The following is a 26,947-nucleotide window of genomic DNA, read 5'->3' as shown; positions in this document are numbered from 1 at the left end:
GTGAAACCAACAACATATTTTAATGTGTAATCTTGCAGCAACATCCTTGCCATGTCAAAAAATGTGTATATATTTTTTAAAACAAACCAGACATATTATAGTGTATCCTGTTTCATCAGCAGAACTGCTGGAAATACCTTCTTTTTCCTTATTGATGCTTGTGTGCCCATGACCTCCTGTTTTCAGTTGCAGATTATAGAACTGACATGTGGATAAGGAGTGGAGGATAAGAGGCGAATAAGTGGATGAGGAGAGGACAGATGAACAAAAATTGACCATGAGATCTGTGGGTTTATTTATTCTCTTATTCTCTTTGTTACACTTGACAGTGTGTCTCTGTGCGTGTGTGGGTGTTTGTGTTAACCCTCTAAAACAGCGGGACGTTGCTTCATATAAAAGAGAGGAGCTATTTTTATGGACTGCTCTAAATATTCCTTCAATGCATCTGCTGAGGCTAACAAAGGCAGTTATAATAAGAAAGAAAAACCTCAGGCCGTGTAGATTTATTTATTGACCCATGACAGTTAAAATCTTTTTTAATTCTAATGTTTTGTGTCTGCTTTTGGCAACAACTGGAGACAAGGAGAAATGTCTTTAATGTGGTTGATTGTGCAGTAAGGGGGTTAATCATCACAAATTCAGGGATCCAGAATTTACCAAGTTTAAAAGTCCTCTCTGATTACTTTAATGATTGTATCATATGCTTACTATAAATAGCCTAACCTATAACTAATTGAGCACTTTGTATTGTAGAGAGATTCGCATAGACATGAACAACTTTCTTATTGTCTCTGAAATGAGGAAAACTAGTTTGTCTGTCCTTAATATGGAGTAGGCTACAAAATATTATGATCTACAAAAATACATATACAGGTATAAAAACAATGTTGAACGTAGGTCCTATAATAGAAGAGCGGAAATAAGCGTCCAAAATCCTTAAATTGCTGACAGCAATAGTGGAAGGTAGCCTAAGTATATTTACCCAAGTAGGCCTACTTGTTCTTTACTTCAGTATTTCTATTTAATTTTACTTGAGACTTCCACTCCGCCACATTTCAGAGGAAAATATTGTACTTTCCACAGTAGCCTACATTTAGATATAGGCCTTGTTATACTTTGAAGATTTTAAGATATTAGGCTACATATAATCAGTAATATATGATGCAATTTTTATTAAGAAGTTGAAATTGGCTTTATTTGAGCCAGCTACAACCTAAATGCTAATGTGGCCTATCCATAGGCTAATAGTAATCCCAAATTAGCCTATATCTATACTGATAGTGATTCTTTTGCATAAGATACACGTTTAGGCTACTTTTGAAAACGTACTTCCTTCCAACTTTCCACTTTTGGACAAACCAGGTAGGCCTAGAGTAGGCTACTGTGATGACCAGCAACACCTGAACACATGCAGTCCAGCTGCAGAATCCATCATCAAACAGAAATAAAATGTTCCTATGACAGGACACAGCTGTTGTTCTTCTGCAGTGGTGGTCTTTTCTTTACTGCTGGTCTGGGCAACGTGTCCCTGCGCTTGCACACCGTAGGGCTCAGTCGGTGCGGCAGGTTCACCTGTTGTAGCAGTGCGCGAAACACTCCGAGCGTGTTTCCACCGGTGCGCGCGGACGCCTCCACGAAGTTGGCGTCCCACTCGCCTTCCACTGTGGCCATGACATCAGCTGCCAGCAGCACGCGACCCTCGGTCTCGGTCAGATCTGCCTTGTTGCCAACCACGGTGATGGGCGCGCCCTTGTCGCCCCGCAGCTCCAGAATCTCGTCGCGGAGCCGTCGCACCTCCTCAAGGGACCCGGGATCGTCCACCGCGTACACCAGGGCGAATGCGTCACTGTGACGGATGCAGAGCTCCCGCATGGCCGGGAAGGAGTAGCTCCCGCTCGTGTCCAAGATCTCCAAGCGCATCTTCCCGGACCCCGCAGTGTCGTACTCCAGCACGTAAAGCTCCTCCACTGTGCGCGTGTACTTGTGCTCGAAGCGGTCGTGGAGATAACGACATATGAGCGCGCTCTTACCGACCTTAGCTGCCCCTAGGAACACCAGCCGGACTGTGTTGGGACGCCCTGACAGAGGCATGCTGACCTGGTCTGTGTGATTCGGAGCGAGCAAACAGAATCTTGTTCCCACTGGTGATGCCAGTGACTCTGGTCTCCTCTTTAAGCATTTATTGGTTTTATTGGTAGCCCTTTTATAGGCTGGCCACCGCTGCTCTCCACAGGAAACTCTCTCTCCCTCTCTCTCTCTCTCTTTATCCCTCTCTCTCTCTCTCTCTCTCTCTCTCTCTCTCTCTCTCTCTCTCTCTCTCTGTCTCTCTCGTAAGGTGAAGCAGGATTCAGAGCATGCACTTTAGGTCAAGTTGAGACTTTAGTGCTAGACCATGCACCACTATGACATTTGGCAGCATGGAAACATTTAATGTCTTGTTACTGATATGTCAACAATTTCCAGGCACTCTTACTGGCCAGGCAGGCCTATGAGTCATGAAACTTCAACCACCACTACAGCAGAAAATTAAAAATCAAATGAAATAAACAGGGCCACATTTCCACACTATATTTTTGTTATGCTGAAATTAGGCATCCATACTTGAGTCCAAATAGCCAAAAAGTAACAGCTCTCACTAGGAAGCAGGTAAATGCCCCGATCATTGTTATTGCATTACACATAACTGATACGTTGTAAACATTATATAACGTGGTATCTGATCAATGTGGAGCTAATTCTACTGTACTGTTGGGTAGTTTAATCTAAAAGGCATGTGTAGCGTAATCTAAAGTAACTGGTACATTTATTTATTTTAACTTTATTTATTTAAAATCTCCTTTTCATGAGAAACCTGGTGAAGACAGCAGCATTACAACACTGAAACAATAACATGCTACAGAAGAGTATAAATAGCATCCTGTTAAGATGCAGGTAGCTGTGAGATTCCGAAACTAGTTAAGTAAAAAGAAGATGAAATATTGACCAAAAGTGCTATTTTCCAAATAATTTAAAACTGAATTGGATTCAACAAAGGCAGTCACCTCTGACCATGTCAAATGCAATGGATTAGACAGTAACCTACTTGCCTTAAAATTGCACTTCAGAACAGTAGGCTACTTGTGTAATCACTTAGTTACAGTCCACCACCAGTGTAATCATTAGTGACCTACTGTATGTACAAGTAATTTTCAGCAATGGTGAACTTGCATTGAATTACCAGACTTTGATATGTCCACAGACAAACTCCCTGATCACAAGCTGGCCTAAAATGCCATGCATTAATACTTGGTGACCAGTTTTGTTTTGCATTTTTGGCTCATTTCCTTTATTGGTTTATTGGTCCATTATCCCCACATGTTTTTTGCAATTGTGTTCCTAGGAACTCACAGCCTGAAGTCTGTCAGTCATAAAGAGATGGTCATTCATGCACACACAACCATAATACAGACACGTGCAGTCATATTTACACCCGTTATGAGTCATGGAAGGTTTCGCTGTAATGATCTCCCTCAAAGATCCGCTGTTTAATACAAACAAGGAGTAGATGGAATCTTGTAGATAATTTCAGCAGCCCAATATTTACTACCTGAGTGTACCACACCTGAATTTCTTGAGAAGCAGGTGCGGTAAAGAACAGATGGGTAGCAAAAGTAGGATTACTTAGTACCAGTCACATTTATATGTGGCCATCAATGGGGTTTTAGAGAACCTCTTAATTGTTTTCTCTATGAGCGTGTCATTATTGTCACATGGTACCGAACAAAACTCCTTTCTGTCTCTTGCTGACTCACACTGTCTGGCTGGATGTGGCTATCAGTGGGCAAACAGATACTGCGATAATTTGTCAATGTGTGCATGCATTTGGGTGCATGCATTAGTTTGTTCTATCTCTTATCTCTACCCTTGAAGAAGGTCAGTTCTTCCTGTTTAATTTACGGGAGCAAATAAGACAGGAACAAATTAAATAAAAAAGAACAAATCTGCCGACAAACTAACATGAGCGAATGGTTGTAACAGCACTTTCATTAGATGCATCTGTCAGACCTCATTTAATATGGACGTGTTCACTGTCTGTGGCTTTTTTAGGGTAGGCCTGTCTTTTGGCATGAATTGCAGCATTTGTGGGCCTTTCTGCAAAGCAACCACCTGTCATCTTGGCATCTGTTTCTAGGTGAATTCTCAACAATACCGTCAAGACTGGTAGTAAAACATTACATGTAAACAACACCAAAACAGTGTGAACACCTAAACATTACACCTATATGTGATTGTTGAACATTTCTTTCCAAAAATATGGACGTTAATCTGCTGTTATAACAATCTCCACTCTTCTGGCTTCAGATTTTGGAACCTGGCTGCAAGGATTTGCTCCCATTAAGCAACAAAAGATTTACTGACGTCTGCCACTGATGTTGGTTGATAAAGCAGGCTCACAGCTGGCATTCACGTACTTCCCAAATGTGTTGGTTGAGGTTGAGGTCAGAGCTCTGTGCAGGCAAATCAAGGTCTTCCACACTAAATGTATGAAACAATTTATTTTTTTGGATGTGGCTTTGCTTTGTTGAAACAGCAGAAGGCCTTCACCAAACAAAGTTGCAAGATCCATAAAGATGGAAGCACATGCTGTGGCAATTTCTCTTAAAGTGATAGTTCAGGAGCTAAGGCACAGAAGCTAAGCAATGTTCTGCTGTAAACAGGATCAGTAGCAACACATATTTTAGCCACCCACTAAAAAAAAACTATATCAGTTCAAGTGTACCCTATGTGTTTAATATTTTCAGCTCTCTACCTTGCTATCAGACAGCCGTTTCCTTTAGAACTACATTTTCTCAACTGTAGAACTTCTGTACTGTACATAAGCGTAACTTGGCTGCACAATTTATAAAGTAAATGGCTGTCTGATGGTCTGTTTCTCCAAACTAGGGACATGCTGACTGTCATCTACTGCAGGTAATGCACTGACTATGGATAAATACAATATATATATATAAACATCCTGAACTATCCCTTTAACTGAAACTGGCCTAAATAATGAAGGTGTCCACATGCTTTTTGACCATATAGTGCACATAGTGAAATTAAACCAAATCATCTTCACATTATACACTAGATGGCAGCAGTAAACTTATTAGGACACCAGCACTGAAGTAGTTAAGTATGTTTTGGAAAATTACTGGTGTAACTGCAGTAATGTAAGTAACTGTAATATGTGATACATGTAGAGGTAGCAGTGCTACAGTTAGTTCACACAACAAAGTACAATCCTGAAAACCACAAAAACAAGGAAACAAATTTAGTAAGCTGTCATGCCCAACATATTAGTTATAGTATGTGTGTCTGAGTTACTCCAAGTTCATACCATGACATTTGAAATTTGAAAAAGAGAACATCTCAACTCTAGGTCCATTTACCATCTTTTCCCAGAGCTTTAACCTCTTAGATTCTGAGCAAATTACGTCCACTGATGAAGACCATGAGATGTGATCTTAATTAGTGGTGAATGAGTTTTTGTGGGTTACAGGGCTCTAGGGATGGCAGTGTTGGTCAGTCAGCCGGCCCACCACTTTGGTCCAGACCAAAAAATCTCTACAACCATTAAATGGATGTTCATGAAATTTGGCACAGAAATTCACGGTGCCATATTAAGTATTGTCTAACTTTGGGTATCCTCTGACTTTTCATCGACTGCCACTAGAATGTCCAAGGTTTCACTTATCCAGAAAAATATTTCTAAATCTACTTGCTCCCAAGAGGATGTAGCCTATTATACAGACTTCATGCGGCTCTGCGCAGCACTGACTTAACGTGATGCATGCTGGACTTAACATGAGGCATGCTGGTTAGAACTAATACTTGAGAAATCACCAAATTTACACATAGAACATGCTCAGAAAACATTGTGATATATTGTGTAATTAGCTCTGACAATAGTATTAAAATATACTGTGAAGAGAATATTATAGCTACAGTGACAGATAGTCTTGCGCTTTCTCGTCCCTCTCCTATCACTTTCTGCAGGTGTTCTGGCTCTGGAGCTGTCACGGTGACCATGACCAGTCTTGTGTTGTGTTGTGGTTTGGCCAGTCTCTCTCAGTGTGTGGTGTGGGTGTGGTCTTCCCAGGTTCCTGGCTCTCAGCATAGCTGCTGACTATCTGCCAATCAAGCCCTGGCTTAAAGACTCTGTACACCTGACTTAGATTGTTGTTCTCACTTCAGTGGTAACTACGCACGGCCAACCCTCTTGAGGACGTCTAATGATTTACCTTGCTTTTGTGAAAGAACCTAGAGTAACGTGTTATTCTCTGTCTGCTTCAGCGCCTGCGATCTCCGTTTGCTACACCATTTGCCACTCCGCCCGCCACGCCAAGGCCACCACTACTGGACCTCTATTCAACCACGCTATCTTCGCTCCCGCAGACCAGCTCCGGATCATTTGCCGACACTATTCCACTCATTGTCTATATTATCATTAAAACCCTCTTCCGAACCTCACTCGCTGTCTCTGTCTGCTCCTGAGTCCTAACCGCACCCGACGTAACAGGAGCTGTGGAGTCTGGATCTGTGGTTGCTACCATGTTCCTGCTCACCCTTTGCTACAATTGCTATTACTAGTCCTATTGTTATTAATATTGTTATTGTTATATTACTATTATTATCATAATATTACTGTAAATATCTACACCATTATTCATTTTCAGTCAGTGCCACTTTTACCTTTACTGTCTGTACTTCTGTGTGGATATTATCTTGGCTGCTACCCCCTACCCCTACAGCCCTTTCTCCCTCTTTCTTGCTATCTCTCTTGCTCTCTCTCTCTCTGCCCTAACCGGTCGAGGAAGATGGCCGCTCACCCTGAGCCATGGTTCTGCTCGAGGTTTCTGCTTCTTTGAAGGATGTTTTTCCTTGCCTCTGTCACCAAGTGCTTGTTCATGGTGGGAATTGTTGGGTCTCTGTAAATAATAGAACGAAGAGTAGGCCTACAGTCTAGGCCTGCTCCATATGAAAAGCATTATGAGATAACTATTGTTGTGAATTGGCGCAATATAAATTACATTAAATTTAATGAATTGAAAGTCAGACAGCTATGCCAACAATAATGGTTGGTTATAGAACACCACGGAAGAGTTTTTCACCTGATTTTGAGGAGCATCTTTTTCAATATGCAGGTCAGCTGACATTTATTTTGGTCTGTCACCAAGTGAGGTCAAAAGATTTGCCTACTGCGTGTCTATGTGGGCAGAAAACAAAAAGACCAGCAAAGAGTCGTTTACAGGCTTACTAAAGAGGCAAATAATGCTGTCCCTCAGAAACAAGCCTTGCCAGGACAAGTAGCTTCAACAGAGAAAATGTTTTCTTGGACAATGTAGACAAAGAGAAACAGAAATATGAGTTTTGACCAGGAGACATATGGAATGTTGAGGAAACTGGGGTGACCACTTTACATAATACTGACAAAGTGGTGGCCAGACATGGATTCAAACAAGTAGGGTCACTGATCTCTGCTCAAAGGGGCACACTGACCTGTGCTTTCTCAGACACAGGGAATAGGATATCATCATATTTTATTTTTCTTTTATTTTCCTGTGTCAACTTACACAATCAGTTCCTGATCGTGCCAACTGGCTGCAAATGAGGGGCAAATCCCTCTGAATGGATAAAAGATATGCACTTTGTTGACTTCCTGAAATATTTTAATAAACATGCAAAGTGCTTAAAAATGAGAATACCTGTTTCCTCTTTTTTGCTGTCATTCCCACACTGCTCCCATTACACAGTAGTAGTGTTGTTGTGTAGTTTTTGACAAGCCAGTATGACATCTTACCTGCCGATGGGGCATATTCAACAGTCTACAACTTGGTGATGAGATAAGATATGAAGATGTAATGAATACAAAATATGTGCTCAAGACTTCTTTCTTTAATTTGGTATGAAAATTATACCATTGTGATGTATGGTGCCCAATAAATGCTGGACAGTGAAAAAATGATCTCCCCTACTCCAAGAACATTTTCACCAAGCAATTTGAATGAAATCTCTTCCCTTTTCTCTGTTGAAGCTGTCAGAGACGCATAACCCTGACTGATTTCAGGACTATCCTCCAGCATGCATAAATGTCTTTCTCCTCATGGTCATTTGCTGGACATGTTCTCTTTTCATCTTTCCTCTCATTCATTTCCTGCTTTGTTTTCCCCCCTGCTTATTATTCTTACCTTCTTCCGTTCTTAGTGCCATATTAGTTTTTTTCTGGCAGGGAGATTTGGCAAGATATGGCCATGTGTTTTCACTTAGATGATGGGTTTTGCACACACAGCACACAAAACACAGACTGACTGAAAAGACATGGGAATGAGAATATTATTGCATTAGTGTGAGCACAGTGGAAACTCCAATTCATTTAGGCACTATGACATGTCTAATCTTATTTTATCTTGATGTTTTTATTCACAAAGTCCTATTTCAGTCTCTTAGTGTCTGAATTGCCTGAGAGGATCTGTAGTTATTGACTATTACAAGGCTTATTAAGATTATTTATCTATGCGTGTCTGTTATATCTCCGAACATTCATCCTCCTTTGCCTGTTACCATGGCAACACGCAGAGATTCTGCAGTGGAGGATGAAGGATGTTTGTTGGCCTGTTCCTGTTCCTGTCTCTGTCTGTATCAAAACAAATATGTATACTTTAGCACACATTACACTGACTGAGTGTTTTTTAAGAGGAGAGAGCTGAGTTTCCTCTGCTGGAGGACAGAGAAAGTAGAGTAGGTTACCTCCCTCTACCCTCGCCTTCCTTTATCTTGTACAGTTTTGGCTCTATGGAATCTCAAGGGGGCATGATGCAGGCGTTTTCTTTTTCTCCCACACACAACAGAATTTGCAAAAATCATGACAGCTGATTTTCTTATCAGAACAAGATGGTTGCCATATACAATATGCCAAGTCACTAAATTGAAGCCATGATGGCTCTGCTCATTTTCTATTCGGGTTTGAAAGGAAGGAACATGTCGCCCAGTGCAACAATGTAGCTCAATCATGTGTTTTTAAAAGTTTTGGACAACAATGGAAGTATGTGGCCCAACTACACAACACATTAATACTTAATATGATCTAGTTTTATTTTTATTTGTCAGGGACAATGCAACAAACACATTGCAATAGGTTACAATAACATGAAACGGATGTGTTGCATATAGGGTTTCTAGCCAAGGCTAATTTGCAACCTCAGTCCCATCATTGTTGGTGTTGGACTTTTTTTTATTGGAATTAATGGCAATGATAAAAATATAAAAGATCACCAGACTTAGCCTATAATAGATATTTCAGTTAAATTCATAATTCCTTTTCTTATTCTCTTGACTTCAGCTTTGTGTTGTCATGGTGAAGTCAAGGTGACTTTTTCTGGCGCTCAAGAACCTATACAGTCTAACCATACATTTTGCACAATTGAACCTGTTTTCTGAACTTTTAAGTATCTATTCTTCCAATTACAAACAAGAGGTTGCAGCCATGCAAGCAGCTCTGTGAGGCTGAGTGTGAGCATGCTAACATGCTCACGATGACTATGTTAACATGCTGATGATGAGCAAGTAATGTTCACCATGTTCACCATGTTAGTTTAGCCTGTTTCCTAATGGAAATGTGATTATTTATGCTGGTATTTAAACCAAAGTACTGGACAAATTTAACAAACTAAACAATTATTTGAAGTTATTACATTCTGAAGGGGAAAATCCATTCCATTGTATTCACTGAACACAACAAATGTGAACCTCATGTTGGAGCTAGAGGAGATGTCAGGTGATCACCTAAGTCAGTAGGCTTTGTTCTCAGGGCACCATGGATATCTATGCACAATCCTGTGTGTCAGTCTTTGACTGGAACCACACTGCTAAAACCATATGTTACTCAGGATAATATACACACCTTACTGTTAAATGTATTCTTAGAAACTATTTCTTTGGTAGAATGATGATCCAATTAAAACTGTTGACAGCACGGTCTGTGGAATATCCATGTAAGCAAACCTGGACAAACGAAACTGAATGCAAAAAAATCAAGGAGAAGGTCCACTGTTAAGAGGGAAAACTTTATTGGGGTGTTTACTCCATGTAATTCAAATGTGAACATGAAAAAGAAAAGACTAAAATGCTCTATGGAAGGCACAGCCACAATAACAGCCAGAGATATGACTGACTCCATCATTGTGTTTATACACCAACAGCAGCACCGAATCTAAGGCAGACATTTCATCACAACAAACATGTGCTTTTAACTTCTTGCAGTTGGACACTAGATCATTGTGCAGATTTAAAGTCACAGTTGGAATCAATGTATCTGTTACTGCATATTTGTAAGTATTAATGTGCATTTGAGTGTTTAGTAACTAGGTGTTAACCCACCACCTCCCTTTTGTACTTCACACAACAGAAAGGATGTCCATCATAACTAAAAAATGAGAACATTTCAAAAGTTTTTTTCACTTGTCCTCTCCTTTCATTTGTTTCCTCCTCAAGTATAATTGGAACCCTTGCACTAATCTGAGGAATCAGAAAAAAATAGTGGATTATAGTGATGAAGGGAAACCTACTACTTTATGAAGCTGCATCTGTCTATATACAGATTTCGTCTGGCTGCACATCTAAGAGTGAGAATGTAAGTAGCATACAAGCGAAGAACATTTCTTTCTTTACAGTCGCAACACTATTGCACTGAAATTTTCCTATGGTTACTATGTTCCTGAAGCATTCAGAGACAAAAAAAGCCTTATTTACAGCAGAAATATGTAAATCAGTAACATCCTGGATCTTATGTATTTAATGCTTTATAGTTAGAAAGAGGAAACAGGAGATGAAAGCTGCACAATACAGCCAGCAGGACATTTAGCAGAAGAAGATTAGATATTGTAAGTTATGAGTTAGAGCATTCTACATGTTGGTTTTCACCAGTATTTACCACAGATAGGTACAACCAATAACAGCAATCATCCTGATATTCATCAGGTACAGCTTGTGTAAATTTGACTGGAAGTGAAATTAATAATGTGCAACCACATTATAATTCATTCATCAAAAAACAGGTCATCACACATCCAAATCTCCAGTAAAAAGCCCAGAAAAAAGATTGAGAAAAAAAAAAAAACTAAATAAAACACCTTTGGTGCTTTGGTGCCATGATTTCCAGGTTATCAGCTTCAATTTCCACCACACACCCATCCAGACAAATTCACAATTACACACACACCCACAGGCACGCACACATATGCAAAAACAGCTACCTACAGTATCTATCAATAGTTTGAAGCATTGTGTCAGTGGAGAAGTTCAGCTGTGCTCTCTCAGTATTCCCAGAGGGTGGCGCTGTCCAGGGAGTCAGCACTGGCTTTAAGCCCTCCGGCATGGTCTCCTTTAAGGTACTTCCCCCCCAGAGCACAAATGGCCATCTTGTTGAGGTCACAGAACTCAAACAGGAACTGGACAGGAGTGGAGCTGCTGCACACCACCGCTGTGTCGTCTCCAACACACCAATACTTCCCCAGGGAGTCTGGACAAACAACACACACTTAATGAAGCCTGAGTCACACACAGCATGCATAGCATTTAGTGATATGTTTACGTTTCAAAGTGACAGGTTAAATAATCAAATTAACGCTCACTACATTTAACGTCACATGTAATGGTTGTGTTATGCGTGATATGGAAAAGCCTTTTTACATGCCTCATTTAGTTTTGATTAAATGTGCTTACTATTTACACCACAATGTGGTGGAAAGATGATAGATCATATTGATTTATGGTTCAGCTGTAAGTAGGTGTGCAATGCTGCGTTTCAGATGACTGACATGTTGATCCATATAGAAATTATATTATTCCCATTAGATGTTTTAATTATAGTCTTTCTCTAAGGCAGAGTGGAGTAAAACAGGGCTATGGAGAGCACTACTTTTTAAGGCCCACACCGAGATGAGAGCAAAGAGGGATCTTGTGCACAGGATTATGTGAATCTGATATAGTTTCTTAAATTGAAAAAGGTTTCATACAACTCTCAATTCTCAAAAAAAAGTTTTCAACCAGCAAGTCAATTTTCCTATTGATAAAACAATGAAGTAATAAAGAAAGACATTCTGCTTCATATTTTCTGGATGTCTAATAGGCAACAGTTTACTAACAAATTTGCCATATCATCTTTATAAGACAACAATATGTTAATTTTGTGTTGACAGCTGACATTTACAACTTTGGCCTCAAGTGCTAGTACAAGTTTTACAAGCTAGTAAAGGACACACATTCAAAAACATCTACCATCAGGATGCTAAATCATCTATATTCACATATTTTCTATACATTGGGCAGCTTCGCTTTGTTTGAAAAATGGCCAGCAGGCATTTGAACTATGTGACTTGTAGTAAATAAATAAAAGCACCACAACAGTTCTGTAAACTAATAATTTTTTTTTACCTTTGAGGGCGTAAGCTCCGCTGTGGAACTCCAGCTGGAAAACATCATATGATGCTCGGTTGGAGTCCAGGGTCGCCAATCCAGCTTTACGAGCCCCGATGAAACCATGTTCCCCACGAAGGACGATGAGTGGACGGTTAATCAGCTTCATCAGGAACTGTTCAGCCTCCCCTGAAGAGACAGGCTTTTTAGGGTTGTGTCAAACAGATTTGGTTATTGTTTCCGAAAAGCATCTTGTGGCGAATCATAGCGCATAGACATACAAGGGTACTAAGATTATCTAAACTTGAAAATGCTTTTGGGAAACAGGGTCCTTGTTCTGTTAGGGATGAAGGGAAAATATCCTAGTTGAAAATAATTACTGACACAAATAAGTCCTGATAGAATCTTGATCTTTCTGTAAAAAATAAAAAGTCCATTCGCTTTTAATTAGTTATTTTACACTCCTCTTTTTTCATCAGAAACGTCACTGACCTGCATTGTCAACTGTAGCAGCTAGTTGCCCGTTCTTCTTAGCAATCACATATTTGCTGTTAGCTGCACGCACACACACACGACCGTCATGCCATTCCAGGTCAAAGAAAGTGTTGGCTGACCTGTGACACACATTACCAAACTTAATGAGTTGACTGTGAAGGATGGAAATAAAGTGAGTGATCTTCAACGTGATGCAGTTTTTGTGTGTTTGTTTGTTTGTTTGTTTGTGTGTGTGTGGTTACTTGGTGGAGGCAGTGCACTGCAGGCCTCCACTTGCTGTCAGAGTCCAGTATTTTCCAGCAGCAGTTCTGAAGGCACACTTCCTGTCCTCACGACTCATCTCCATCTGGAAGACTTCCTGGTCCCCTTCCTCGTTCTGATTGGCTGAAAGGTCCATGCCTAGAAAAGTGGGGCAGTCTGCTGTCAGTTTTCATTTGTCTCTGGAGGTTTCCCTCCTTGTCTGAAACTCTCCAACCCTCTAATTCATGAAGTTCCCCAGATAGACTCTTAAAGGGACAGAAACATCCTGAACTCTCTGTGCCCAGCTGTTAAAGGTGTGGCCACAGAGGTTTGTTGTAATATGGCACACACGCAGGGAATGTGGCCACCCTGACAGGGATTAAGTATGGGGAAGGGAGTGATGGTGAAAAGGATTGAAGAACAGTTCTTCCAAATAAGAAAGAATTTGAAGATTGAATGCGACATGTCTTGTGACTGCATTACATTCTGGGATAATGGCGATACTGCGGACAAATAAACATATTTATTTTTCCCATTGTGAATAGTATATTTGAGACTCCCTAACGACTTGACGTAAAACCATTCAAGACCCAGGTTTTAAATACTTAGTTATCAGGCCTATTAAAATAACTAGGTCTCGGTTATTTAAGAACACTAGTAGTAAAGCAGTAATAATTGATTATTTACCCACTTTGGGGTTGCAAATTGTAGCTTATCTTCTCATCACCTTATACAGTTGATATGGTGGACATATTAGCAAATAGTTGCCTACATATCAAGCACATGTGAAGCAGCATCATCGTTCATTTGGAGACATGGCAAATCCACTATATTACTATAGTATAAGTCCACTATTCACTCTACTTTAACCTCTATTTTGGTCAGCACCGACTCCTGAGGGAAATATCTTGCTCTTTAGCTGCTACATGCTCCACTATGTGTAACAGCTAGTCACTAACTTTGTGACTTTATTTGGCGTTTGGTGCTGGACAGGGAGCGTACAGACGGATTATCAGAGTTTTGTCATTGAAAACAGCTGCCTGCTGCATCTGAAGACGCTGATGAAAATGGTGAGATTGAAACAAAACAGTAAAGTTGCGGGTCGTAAAACCAGAACAACGAGCTTTTTACCATTGAACAGTTGGCTAAAAAAATGCCTGTGCTCACATTGACACTACTGGCCCATTGGGCGACAGATGCAGCAGGGGTGGTCCTTTACAAATGTCTGAATGTATGTTCAACACCTTCACCTGGCTCCCTCTGCATGTGTGTTTCCCTTCAGTCTTAAATGGCCATAACTTCAAAGAAAGACCAAGTCACAAGTCACTGATCTACGCTGATCTCATTCAAACAAAGATTATCTTCCTTCTTTCACAATCCATCCCTCCTGGAATGCACACACACACACCTACATGCATTAAAGCATTCTGATTGCATGGTTAACAATCAGTCCCATGTGCATGCATCACAGAGTGAGACTGAGTGGCGACAAGACAAAGAGGTTGCATGTGGCATAAAGATCCACATTCAGCAAGACGGTCACACCTCCTCTTTGTAGCCTGTTTTCTCTGCCTCTCCTTCATTTTATCACTTTTTGTCTCCTAAACAAACCCTTCCCATCGTTTCCTGTCTATTCTCAATCTATTCTGAGATAAAGAATGATGGATAACTGTAGACTGAAGCTGACCCTGAACCGGCAGCCACAATGCAGGGGTAGAATTACTGCAGAAAAATGTTAAGCTAGGCAGAGACTGGCCAAAAGGAGGGAGGGGGGGGAGGAGAAAGTGAGAGCATGGTAATGAAAAACACATGGTGTGAGGAAAATGAAGTCTCTAATTCTGTTCTGCTCTCTCTCTCAAGCCAAGTCATGAAACAGCTGCATCTGGTGTGTGCCCAGTTATGCAGTGACTTCATCTGTATGGTGAAATGGGATTTTTCTTTCTGGCTCTGTGTGGCTGCAGAGCCTCACCTTGCCTCGTGGAGACGTTTCTCTCGTTGCCTGCAGTGAGTACGACCTGCGCGTGGCTGCGCTCCAGGCCAAACAGTTCATCTTTCCCAACCCGGGTGCTTTTCCCAGACTTCATTGTGCCGGTAGGGCCCATGGGTGCCAGGTAGCGACCGTTGCAGTCGCGGAATGCCACTTTTCCGGAGCGAAACTCCAGCATGTAGCCGGTATCCTTGTCCGTTTTGACGGACAGACTACCATCATTGCGGAGGAAGCGGTTGTCACAGGTCTCGAGGTGGTAGCGCTGGTCACGGTAGACCAGTGTCACAAGCGAGTCGACCCCCCAGGGAACATCCCGGTTTATTGACACCTCCTGCCGCTCTCCCTGCGCACTCAGGTGGGCGAAGCGTTTGCGCGCAAAGCTGTACAGGTTGACCTGCGGATGCACAGCCAGGTGCACGCTCCATTTCTCTGCCGGTGAGGCAGTCTGCGCAAAGCAGGTGATGCGGTCCTGGCTGCCGCCAAGGTACCGGCCATGGGGCTCGGACTGCAGAGACCACCGCCCGTCCTCGTGCGCGGTGATGACGAAGCGGCAGTCCCGGCCGCGCGTCTCGCTGTCCGCGGTAACGTTGCCGTCTTTGTCCGTAGCGAGGTAGCGGCCCAGGTGGGAGAGGAGGAACACGGCGCTGCCGTCCTCTCCAGTCTGCTCCAGGGTCCAGGTCTGCTTCTTCTTCAGGCTGCTGGCCGAAGCGTTGACTTTGAAGCCGAAAGTCTCCGCCGTCAGATATTTCCCCTCGCTATTGATGAGTCCCAGAGGGATCTGCAGCAGGTCCCCGTCGGCGCCGTTTGAGGACATGATTGCAGTTTGTCAAGAAGAGAAAATAAAAGAGATGTTGTGTCTGTTAAGAGACGGATAGAGTGATTGTGGGGGTGTCTGACAGAGAGAGGCAGAGAGAGAGAGAGAGAGGGACAGAGAGAGCTGCTTTGTGCTGACTGATGATGATGAGTGTCCCCTGACTGCAAATCCAGACTGCCTCGCTGGAGCTGCAGGAGTTGCAGGACTGGGAGTTTTGTTTTGCAGTACACGCCCCAGATACAGGCAGAGGAGCTGTAGGGGATTACTGCAATAGGGGCTACTGTCAAACTACCCCACCCCTGTTCATCTACAAACATATGTAGCCTAATCAGTATCATCCAAGCCTTTTGTAATATCTAATTTCCTTCACATCCATATTTCCCCCCACGTTCCCTCTCTCTAATTGAGATCTGCTCACCCACAGTTCCACATGGATAGAGCCATTCATCAACTGACAGAACAGTGTTTGTCTTCAGGGCTGTGCTTGTTGGGTTGTCTAAAGATAGTGAGGTAAAGTTTATCAGAAGGACACGATCTAAGTAAAAGTACAGACTACAAAAGTATGCAAGTCTGTTCACTTATATACTTACTGACAATGAATGGAAATCTACTGTAATAGAGCATTATGATATTTCAGACCATAGTGTGCTTCCAATTGTGTGTCCAAGATTTTGGGTTGTGTTTTTTTTTCCTTTTTCAACATGACTGTTTCCAAACAAAAAGCCAGGTCAGACTCAGAGCCCTGACCTCAACCAAATCCAACACCTTTGGGATGAATTAATATAGATATGCACCAAACTAAGCTCTCAGGACCTCTTGTCTCTTTCTCTCTTCTCTCTGCGCTGTAGGATGAGTGTATGTCTGTTATATCTCTCTCCTTTGTCAACATTTTATCATTGCATCATTAGCCCTGGAAATGAAACGCTATAGCCTACTTGGAAGGACTGTGTTGAATTCCTATCAGTGCAGGTAATGAATAATATTGTGTTTGGGAATACACACATAGAAATCTGATGTCGAGAACAAAGTTTAAAGTATGGGTTTCTGTTTTCGGCTTCAGTTGTTTCCTGACTTTGTTCTCTTCCTTGTGTTTTCACACCTTTCCACTCACTGGTCTGGTCAGCCCTGCCTGTCTCTTCCGTCCGACTCCCCAGGGCTCTGGTGTGCTTATATTTTCCTCAAACCTATACAATATTAGCAGGCTAATGCAAACCCAATTTATCCAGTTAAGCCTTTTGAGCCATTTGGTTTGTTTCTTCTCCTGCGGCAGTCTATAACTCTGAATCGGATTATGTTAATGTGCTGTTTTGACTGTGTATTGAAATATCGGTTGCAGATTAGTGTTTTACAGAGTTATCTGCCTCAGTGGAAGAATGCCAGTTGAGTGGTGCTTTACAGCCAGCACACTGTTGTGTCCTGTAATGTCCATCCTCCTCATCTACAAACACGTTATTTTTTGTGTTCTTTAGAGGGTCAGAACTCGTCTGTAAAACTTCAACATGTAATGTGAGGATGTATGACACACTTTTCACCCTGTTTCCCATTACTGAAAATTCTACAGGGAAGGTTCACGGGTAAGCAAATTTGCAGACCTGTACATGTTTTGTCAATGTTTATGCAAATGACTGTCCTGCAAAGCTGCGGGATACATGCGAGTGTGTGTTTGTATATGTGCACATGCCTCTGTGTGTTTGTGTGCATGATATAGTGCCAATCAACTGAAAATGAATCATTGACAGTTTTGATCATTTATTAAATGTTTAAAACACATATCCAGTAAAAATGTCAAACAATGATAGTAAGAGCTTGCAAAGTGTTGATGTATTCAGGTCAGTCTAACTTGAATACCTTTGGAGGTTTTGACTGCAATACAGACAAAATAAGAAATTCTACCATAATGCTTTGGGCTCTTGTAAGCTTGGGTATTTATCGTTAGTTTGGACATTGTACAGATAAAATGATTAATTGATTAAATATTAATATTGTCACTTTGTAAAATACAATAACTGTCATTTGCAGCATTCACCTGGCACCCAGATAGCCTAAACAAGAAAGACAGGTAGCAACAGAGAAAAGCATCCATGGCCTAATTTGACCTAATCCTCAATTAAATGAATATTCACTGAATAGAAAAGGCAGGTGAAGAGCTGTGTCCAGAGGAAACTGTACTTTTGCTTAGTCTCTTGCTTCTCTCATGTTTTATGTACGAGGTAATAGTTTTCTAAACGCTCTCTCTCGTCTTTATAGATGAGTGTCTGGGTAAAATATCTGCAGAAGAGTTTGCCTGCAATTTGCCAGAGAAGTGATGGGAAAGGAGACACTGGGGATGGAAGATCAAGAGAAGTACAGAATAAACGTAACACATTTCTTACGAGACTGGGGGAGTAGGACTTCTCTGCTTGTCTGGTGGTGGACAGGACACAGAGACTCGACTGGGACTAATCCTGTGAAGGAAGTGAAGGGTGGAGCGCTTGTAAAAAGCATGGCTTGGGCCTGGGCTGCTTGATTCTGGATAACATTCAGCTCAGACCACATCACCCCCATCTGGGCATTCAGAGAACAACAGCAAGAACATGGGACAGACTAAATATGCCATGTGCAGCCTTAACGGATGCAATCAATCTTTAATCTTTCACTTATCAAATATAATTTACAGAAAACATTTGGAAGCTCTCTGCTGTAGTTTGAAGATCATATATTTTATCTGGCTGATATCTTCCGCACAACATAGACATTTGTCACAGCAGACATTGTCACCGTAGGAAATGCACAGGTGTTACAAATTACATTAACAAAGGCTCTGTTAAATTCAAGTGTCCTGGTAAGACATGACTCTGTGACAGTGAGCCAGCATGCACAATACCAGGACCCTGAAACTAAAGCTACTTATTTTTACACCTGTGCTTTTCCTGCTGGGACATGTCAAAGTGTCTTCCAATAAAAAAGGCCCATTCGTGGACCTCTACAGCGTCATTATTTTATAGATTTATAAAACAAACTGTGTTATATAAGTTTAACATATCTATATTATAAGACATTATATATTGTGATATAGTTAAATTAGTTTGTAATGCCAGATAAATAAACAATAAAACTGACAACAGTAAAATGGTCAGGAATACAAGTTTACACGTGCTTTTATTTATTTATTGCAAGTGGGTTGAAACAGCAAAAAAGTATCTTTCAAAATAAAAGCTTTTAATTCTACATCAGCATTCCTTTAAATTAAAAATGTCTATAGCCTATATGATTTCATATCATTACTTTGGCTATGATTTAAGTTAAAGTGTATTTGCAGATCCTAAGTTGCTCCATGGTGACATGCAGTGCAGTTTGACTAACACCAGGTGGCAGACATGCTATCTCAAGCAACATTTTACACACAATTGGTGCGTTTGACTTCATGCGACTTAACGTAATGCATGCTGGTTAGAAATTGGGTGGTTCTCAAAACCAAGGATGCAAAGAACGGACTTGTGTTCTTAGAGAGAACGTTCTTGCTAGTCGTTCTTGGAAGAATGAACTTGTAATGTCACGAGCACACAAAACGCTGCTGACAGTTTGACACGATGCGTTCTTGCTGGTATTGCGCAATACCCCAAGCGCAGAGGTCGCCTGCATTGCACTAAATCGCTCTAATTATTATCACAGCCAGGCTTTATCCCCCCCCAAAAAAGCTCGGAGTCAGGTTAATTGTAGGTTAAATAAAAGGCTAATTCTGTGACCACAACTCTAACACTAACAATGTAATATCTAATATAATAGCCTAATATTAATAATAATAATAATAATAATAAATAAAGCAAAGAGAGTCCACTTTTATTCTGTTTCTGTTTATTTTTAATTTTCACATGACCAGATTTTTCTGTACATCGCCATTTTTTGTACATCATCCAGATGTCTCTTGATATAAATTAAAATCATACAAAATTACTCAGAATGTAATGACAGAACAGCGGTACGAACGTTAAAACTATCTTAACAGCTGTGGGTCTTTACTCTGCTGTTGTAGCTGTACTCTGCTGTGTTGGCTGCAGTGGTCTGCGTGACTGAGGGCTCTGTGAGCGGACTGGCAGGCCGGCTGGTTAGCTTCCCCTGCGGGCTGGTTCGTTAGCTCCCCCCCGCTGACGGTTGCCGAGCATCACAACTCCAAGAACGTTTGAGCACATTTTCGATTCGCCATCATTTTTAAAACCTCGCAGGAGCAAGGCGGCTGCAGGCACCGAATCCGGCGGCCGCTTTTTCCAAGTATATCCAGCTGCAGCCTGCAGACCGTGACCGAAGTTGACGGAAGTTGAACTTCCAAATATGGTTTGTCCCAGAAGACACTGCGCACAAAACGTGATGACGTTCATCTCGGCTTACGTACATGATAGATCCTGATGCAAAACGTTTTGTTCTTTAGAAGCCAACAACAGAACTTTAAATTTCACTTCTGAGAAGTTTTTAGGCAAGAAATCAACTTTGTAGATTTCGGAGATCGGCAGTTTTTAGAAAATTGGCAGCGAATCGAAAATGTGTTCAAACGTTTTCGGAGTTGAGAAGCTCCGCAAGTGCCGACGGGTGTTATATAGCTGCAGTAACGTTACCGGAGGCTGCACAGCAACACAATGGTTGCAACCCTATCTGCTAGTGCCGTTGTAGGGTTAAACGTTCGACATGCATATAATCAATAACTTTAGGCACATACCCTGGTTGGGGTAAGAGGAATATACTTCTGGGGGCTGTCAGGAATAGGTAGCTAGCTACGGTCAGCTCCCCCAGGCCCAGTCACACAGGCCACTGCAGCCAACACAGCAGACGTGTCCAGCAAGAGCTGATAATGTTCGTACCGCTGTTATTCTGTCAATACATTCTCAGTAATGTTAGTTTTAACCTAAATTGAGAGACATCTGGCTCGTAATGTAACATTACAGAATATTCTTGGTTTGTGAAACTTAAAATCACTTTGGAAGAAAAAAATATACAACAGTGGTATTGCTTTATTATTATCATTAGGCTATTATAAATAAGTATTTGCAGGAATTATAGTATAAATATACTATATTAATATATAAGTATAGTATAGTAAATATTAACACATAACATACAGTGATTACTATGTTGACACATGACACCTCTTTTTTTAACGTTTTTTATTTATTTAACAAGTATGTGTGGACCGAGTGGTCGAGGTCATCACGTTTTGTGCGCTGTGGCTTCTGGGACAACCCTTATATGGAAGTTCAACTTCCTCAACTTTCATCACATTTGTCTGGTTTTTATATACAGTCTATGGTTTGTCTATGGGCTGCAGCTGGACCCTTCTCGCTTTTTCCCCGACTGCACCAAGTTGGAACCACACTTTTGCCTGGTCTCGCGGCATTTTCAAAGAAAAAATACCGCGAGACCAGGCAAAAGAAAGTGTGATTGGTCATTGATCTCAGCTCACAGTAAGCTGCTGCAGGTAGAATGTGTCCGACTTGACGGCGCTGTTTTTATACCCCGCCCCTGCAGTCACCTGCAGTTCACGTTAGAATAGCCTATCAAGTCGGTGAAAGTCAGCCGCCTCATCTCGAATGCATCCAGAACACAGCTACACAGAAAAACACACACACACAGACTCTTAGAGGAAGATGTTGTCTGTGTGGTTGTTTGAGGACCTAAACAAAATTAGGTTTGTCACACACAAATACAGGAACCGCATCCACAACACAATTGACACTGCACAACACTTCCACATTATTAGGTGTTGACTTCACACTAACAACTAGAGACACAAGCGCTAACAAGTGTTGTTTGCTTACTCACACAGCAAATGTGGTGACTGTTCTTCAGTAGGTGTGGACCTCTTTAAAACACGTGTTGATTTTTACAGCAACATCAACAACTATGGCGTGCATGATAATGTTAATTTTGTTTTAAAAAAAGTTATGTGATGAAATCATGTTTGTTTCCTATCATCTCTGCGGATGTGATCAAAACAGATTATGCCTTTTGTTCTAGTGACTGAGACAAACTGCAAAGGGTCTGCAGATCTACCAGTTATTCTGGACACAGCCTGTGTTTTTACTTACATGTCTCACAAATGACATGAGCAAAGCTACAGCATCAAGTTTGCCAGTTTGTTAATTCACAGAGTCAGAAAGTAGTCACATCGACTTTTCTGGGCTCACAAAAAACATTTTGTTAAGCCAACTTTTTTTTTTTTAAAGAAAACAGACAATTGTATGTCTTTGTCACGTTTGAGGGTGCAAAGCAGGTGAGAACCCAAATGCAAGACAGAGAACAGAGATGCAGTTCCAGGGAACTTAATCCAGAACAAGTCTTACAGATAGTGATGGCTGACAAGATCAAAAACAACTGTACACATATCTCCAAAGCAGGCAAAACACTCTTCATACGGCAATGACCATACAGGGACTAAACAGAAACACCAAACATATATACACACAGGGACTAACATGCAGGGTGGGAGCAACGCAGGTGACAGGGATCAGGACTAACGAGGCACAGGCAGGCAGAGAGACAACAGGGGAAAACAGAGGGAGACAGTGAGGCAGAGGGATTACTGGGGGAACAGACAGAAAACATGTTACAAAATGTCAGACAAGAATCTAACCCCAGACAATAACAGAAACCCATGTAAACAGACAAACACCGACCAACTATAACACAGGGAACCTAAATGAGAACACAGAACTAGAACACAGGGAGTAGAAAACAACATAACGTGGCAAGGCAGGACTGAAATTAGGATAAGAAAGAACACCAGACAATTACAGAAGAAGACAGGAACTAGATCAAAACCAAAAGACAGGCAACAGTAAATAACCTAACGCTGGGCAGACTAAACCCAAGACAGGACTGAACACCAAAACACAACAGACCTTAATGACAGATACAAAACTGACAAATAAACAAACTCACAGAGAAACTCAGGACAGGATCGTGACAGTCTTAAATGATATCTGCAATGGGTTTGTTTGCCCATGGACAAAAATATGTAGGTCTGCCTGGCTGTGTGGCTCTGGGGGTCCACCACCTGTATAAACAGAGTGGATGGGAATATGATACAGTTACACAAGGCCACTGTGTAGAGTTTGAGAGATGAGGAGAGTGTGAAGAACAATGCATTTTACATTAGAGAAAATAATAAGTTTAGATAAATTTCTATTCATCCACATGCCCACATGTATCCAGCAATGCAGGACCTTCCCTCTGCTGATTTCTCTTCTGGGAAAAGAAAGTTAATGTGCATCATCACCTGCTTTCATTTCTCTATACCTTTATTTAACTCCCTGTTTCTACATTAAAAGGGTGCTCCTATAGGTCTAATAGGTCAAGAGATGGCAGCGTCAATGCAGTCAAGATATACTCAGAGTAAAGTGAACATTTACCCTTTGTCAATCATTCCTTCAACTGTATCTTTCCTTTCAGGGGAACAAGATGAAAATGAAGTAATGGGGAAAGATGAAAAAATGCAGCATGAATGTGGCAGGTTACAAGGAAAGCAAGATCCTTGGAATAAAAATAAATGAGAACTGAAGATTTAAAAACAACAACTGATAATTAGGAGAGAGAGAAGAGAAAATTTACTCAAAAGGAACTATCTTGCTGGATGCTTTTGTAAATTTGGTTGTAAACACATTTTGTTGGAAAAATACAACTACTACTACTACATCATTGTTACATTAGGTCAAAGAAGATTCTGTGTTTTGTGTTGTTTCAGAATACAGGTGCTGGTCATATAATTAGAATATCATCAAAAAGTTGATTTATTTCAGTAATTCCATTCAAAAAGTGAAACTTGTATAATATATACATTCATTCCACACAGACTGATATATTTCAAGTGTTCATTCCTTTTAATTTTGATGATTATAACTGATTATTATAACTAATGAAACCCCCAAAATCAGTGTCTCAGAAAATTAGACTATTGTGAAAAGGTTTGATATTGAAGACACCTGGTGCCACACTCTAATCAGCTAATTAACTCAAAACACCTGCAAAGGCCTTTAAATCTCTCAGTCTAGTTCTGTAGGCTACACAATCATGGGGAAGACTGCTGACTTGACAGCTGTCCAAAAGATGACCATTGAAACCTTGCACAAGGAGGGCAAGACACAAAAGGTCATTGCTAAAGAGGCTGGCTGTTCACAGAGCTCTGTGTCCAAGCACATTAATAGAGAGGCGAAGGGAAGGAAAAGATGTGGTAGAAAAAAGGGTACAAGCAATAGGGATAACCGCACCCTGGAGAGGATTGTGAAACAAAACCCATTCAAAAATGTGGGGGGAGATTCACAAAGACTGGACTGCAGCTGGAGTCAGTGCTTCAAGAACCACCACGCACAGACGTATGGAAAACACGGGTTTCAGCTGTCGCATTCCTTGTGTCAAGCCACTCTTGAACAAGACACAGCGTCAGAAGTGTCTCGCCTGGGCTAAAGACAAAAAGGACTGGACTTCTGCTGAGTGGTCCAAAGTTATGTTCTCTGATGAAAATAAATTTTCATTGCAGACGTGAGAAGACACTGGCGCTATTTATTCGCCGCTTTTTCATCTGCTATTCCTTCCTTTGCTCCTGTTTTGTTAGTGTTTATGTTCACTGTACCCCTACCTATGGACAGCCTTTCAGCTGGTTCCTGAAGCCGCTTGGGCATCTCGACCGGACTACTGCCTCGTCGGTTTGCCGCTAGCTAGCTGCTCGTGCTCATCCAACACGTGGTGGCTAACTCTAGCTGCATCAGCGGCTAACCTGATTTCCTAGCCCTTCTCACAGGCAACCTCCACCAGATGCGAGCTGTGACCGAGACTTTCATCTCCTCCTGGCATGCCGTGGATCATTTTGGCACTTACATCAGTCATCCATCTTTGTGTCCCTAGTCCATTGCTAGCTGCTATCACGGAGCTCTCAGTGCCTCCGCCATGTTCAAATACTCAACTCTGCAACTGGTCGAATTAATCAACCACTCCATTCCATCCTGCATCCCAGTCATCAAACAGCTCGAACTTCTTCGATGACCCCGTTACATCCACAGAAGCTCTCGCCGCAAGTTTGTTTATATTCATCACGGACAATCCATTCCATCCATCTGGTCCCCTGCACACTCTGTCGCACACCTCTCCCACATCATCATAACGCTTCCCCCACTGCATCACATAGAGCTGAGCGCACCAACAGGCTGCACAAAAAACCCGGACTGGACTACAGCGCTATTCGCACTTCACCTATACCTATTTTCCAATCATTTGCAAAGTCCCTCGCTGTCCCTCCTCAACTGCATTACCCCCCCCACACGCACTGTTAACTGGGGCAACCTCAGATCTTTCCAGTCTGCCCCCATCTCACCACCCTCTCACCATGCCAACTTTGCCCTCCTCAACAGCCGATCGATTAACAATAAAGCCCCTGCCCTCCATGAACTAATCCTCGACAACACACTGGATTTCCTTCTACTCACCGAAACCTGGCAACAACCCAATGACTTCTTCTCTCTCAACCAAGCATCCCCCACTGGCTACAATTACATCTGCAAACCCCGCCCCTCCGGTCGTGGTGGCGGCCTCGTCGTCATTTACAATCAGAACTTCCGGATCACTGAACTCACCCTCCCCTCATTATCTTCATTTGAATATCTCGCCTTCAAAGCTCTTTCCTCCATGACAGTCATCCTCATCTACCGGCCACCTAAACCAAACCCTTCCTTCCTCTCTGATTTTACAGAACTCCATCCATGCCTCTTTCCCCTCTCTGATCACAAACTGATACGGTTCACCATTCTATCTCCAACCGCACGCACCCGCCCCCTTAGAGAAATCACCTTCCGCAACCTTAAATCCATTGATCCCCACCATTTCTCTGACCTGCTCTCCACCACTCTCCACCTGGACTCAACCCTCACCTCACCTGATGATCTCACAAACCACCTCAACTCCGCTTTGTCTTCCTCCCTTAACTCTCTGGCCCCCCTCAAAACAAAAACCGTCACCATTAACATCTCGTCACCCTGGTACACACCTGCACTCCGGAAAATGAAAAAAACTGGCCGCCAACTTGAACGTCTGACAAAAAAATCATCTCTCATAGTCCACCATGAAGCCTATAAACTCCACCTCATTGCCTACAAAGATGCCCTCATTGCTGCCAAATCTGCCTACCTCTCCTCCATCTTCACCAACCCCTGTCATAACCCTAGAACCCTCTTCTCCACAATGAACAACCTCATCAAGCCTCAGACCAACACCCTCCCTACCTCTTCTCCGCAACTCATTCCTTCACTTTTTCGCTGATAAAATCAACACCACTTATCAGTCTCTATCCCCTGCATCTGACCTCCCAGTATCTACTCCAGCACCTACCACGGACCTTTCTTCCTCCTATCCTGCCTGACCTCCCTCCTCCTCCTCCACACTGCCTCCTCTCCCAGTTTGACCTGGTCACCACCCCTGAAATCTCTAAACTCATCAGCTCTTCCAAACCCACTACCTGCTCACTTGACTCCCTCCCTACTCCGCTCATGAAGTCATGCCTCCCCGTCCTTTCCCCCTACCTCACTAACCTCTTCAACTCCTCACTGTCCCTTGGAACTGTCCCCTCTGCTTTCAAAACTTCTGCTGTCACCCCAGTCCTTAAAAAACCTGGTCTGGATCCCTCTTCCCTTAATAACTACCGTCCAATATCCAACCTCCCCTTTCTGTCTAAAACCCTCGAACGTATAGTCACCTCACAATTATAATCTCATCTCCATGCCAATAACCAATTTGAACCCTTCCAATCTGGTTTTCGCCCCCTCCACACAGCACAGAAACTTCTCTACCTTTCCAACAGATCCCACTTCATCTCTCTTCATAACCACACCTCTGCTACAGTCACAGTCACCCAAGGCATTCCCCAAGGTCCCGTACTCGGCCCCCTTCTCTTCATCATCTACATCCTCCCCCTTGGTCAGATACTCCGCCACTTCAACCTGAACTTCCACTGTTATGCCGAT

The 26,947-nt window shown here is 42.1% G+C and overlaps 2 protein-coding genes across 2 annotated transcripts; both read right to left on the bottom strand.

Annotated features, from left to right (window-relative positions):
• Positions 1-491: 491 nt before the first annotated feature.
• LOC119898696 (GTP-binding protein Rhes-like) lies at positions 492-2,361 on the bottom strand (the record flags this gene model as incomplete). The annotated part of the gene is made up of 1 exon (XM_038712893.1): positions 492-2,361. A coding segment is annotated over one exon (906 nt), but the record flags the coding sequence as incomplete, so codon positions are not given.
• Positions 2,362-10,066: 7,705 nt separating this feature from the next.
• LOC119898695 (fascin-like) lies at positions 10,067-16,244 on the bottom strand. The gene is made up of 5 exons (XM_038712892.1): positions 15,140-16,244; positions 13,173-13,329; positions 12,928-13,049; positions 12,454-12,624; positions 10,067-11,539 (listed from the first exon to the last, which is right to left on the bottom strand). The coding sequence occupies exons 1-5, from the start codon at positions 15,969-15,971 to the stop codon at positions 11,334-11,336; spliced, it is 1,488 nt and encodes a 495-aa protein (XP_038568820.1). The 5' UTR covers positions 15,972-16,244; the 3' UTR covers positions 10,067-11,333.
• Positions 16,245-26,947: the final 10,703 nt, after the last annotated feature.

This window comes from Micropterus salmoides, unplaced genomic scaffold, assembly GCF_014851395.1.
Source record: "Micropterus salmoides isolate LMB-PRFRI ecotype aquatic unplaced genomic scaffold, ASM1485139v1 Ms_hic_scaffold_12, whole genome shotgun sequence".
Classification (NCBI taxonomy): domain Eukaryota; kingdom Metazoa; phylum Chordata; class Actinopteri; order Centrarchiformes; family Centrarchidae; genus Micropterus; species Micropterus salmoides.
Note: the sequence above shows the minus strand (reverse complement) of the source record. Positions and strands in the feature narration are given on the sequence as shown.

Excerpts from the sequence above, each read along its gene's own strand:
- LOC119898695 (XM_038712892.1), bottom strand. The coding sequence starts at position 15,971 with ATGTCCTCAAACGGCGCCGACGGGGACCTGCTGCAGATCCCTCTGGGA. Across the intron at positions 13,050-13,172 it reads CAGTGCACTGCCTCCACCAA|GTCAGCCAACACTTTCTTTG; the intron begins GTAACCACACAC and ends TGTGTGTCACAG. Across the intron at positions 11,540-12,453 it reads CGGAGCTTACGCCCTCAAAG|ACTCCCTGGGGAAGTATTGG; the intron begins GTAAAAAAAAAT and ends TTGTTTGTCCAG.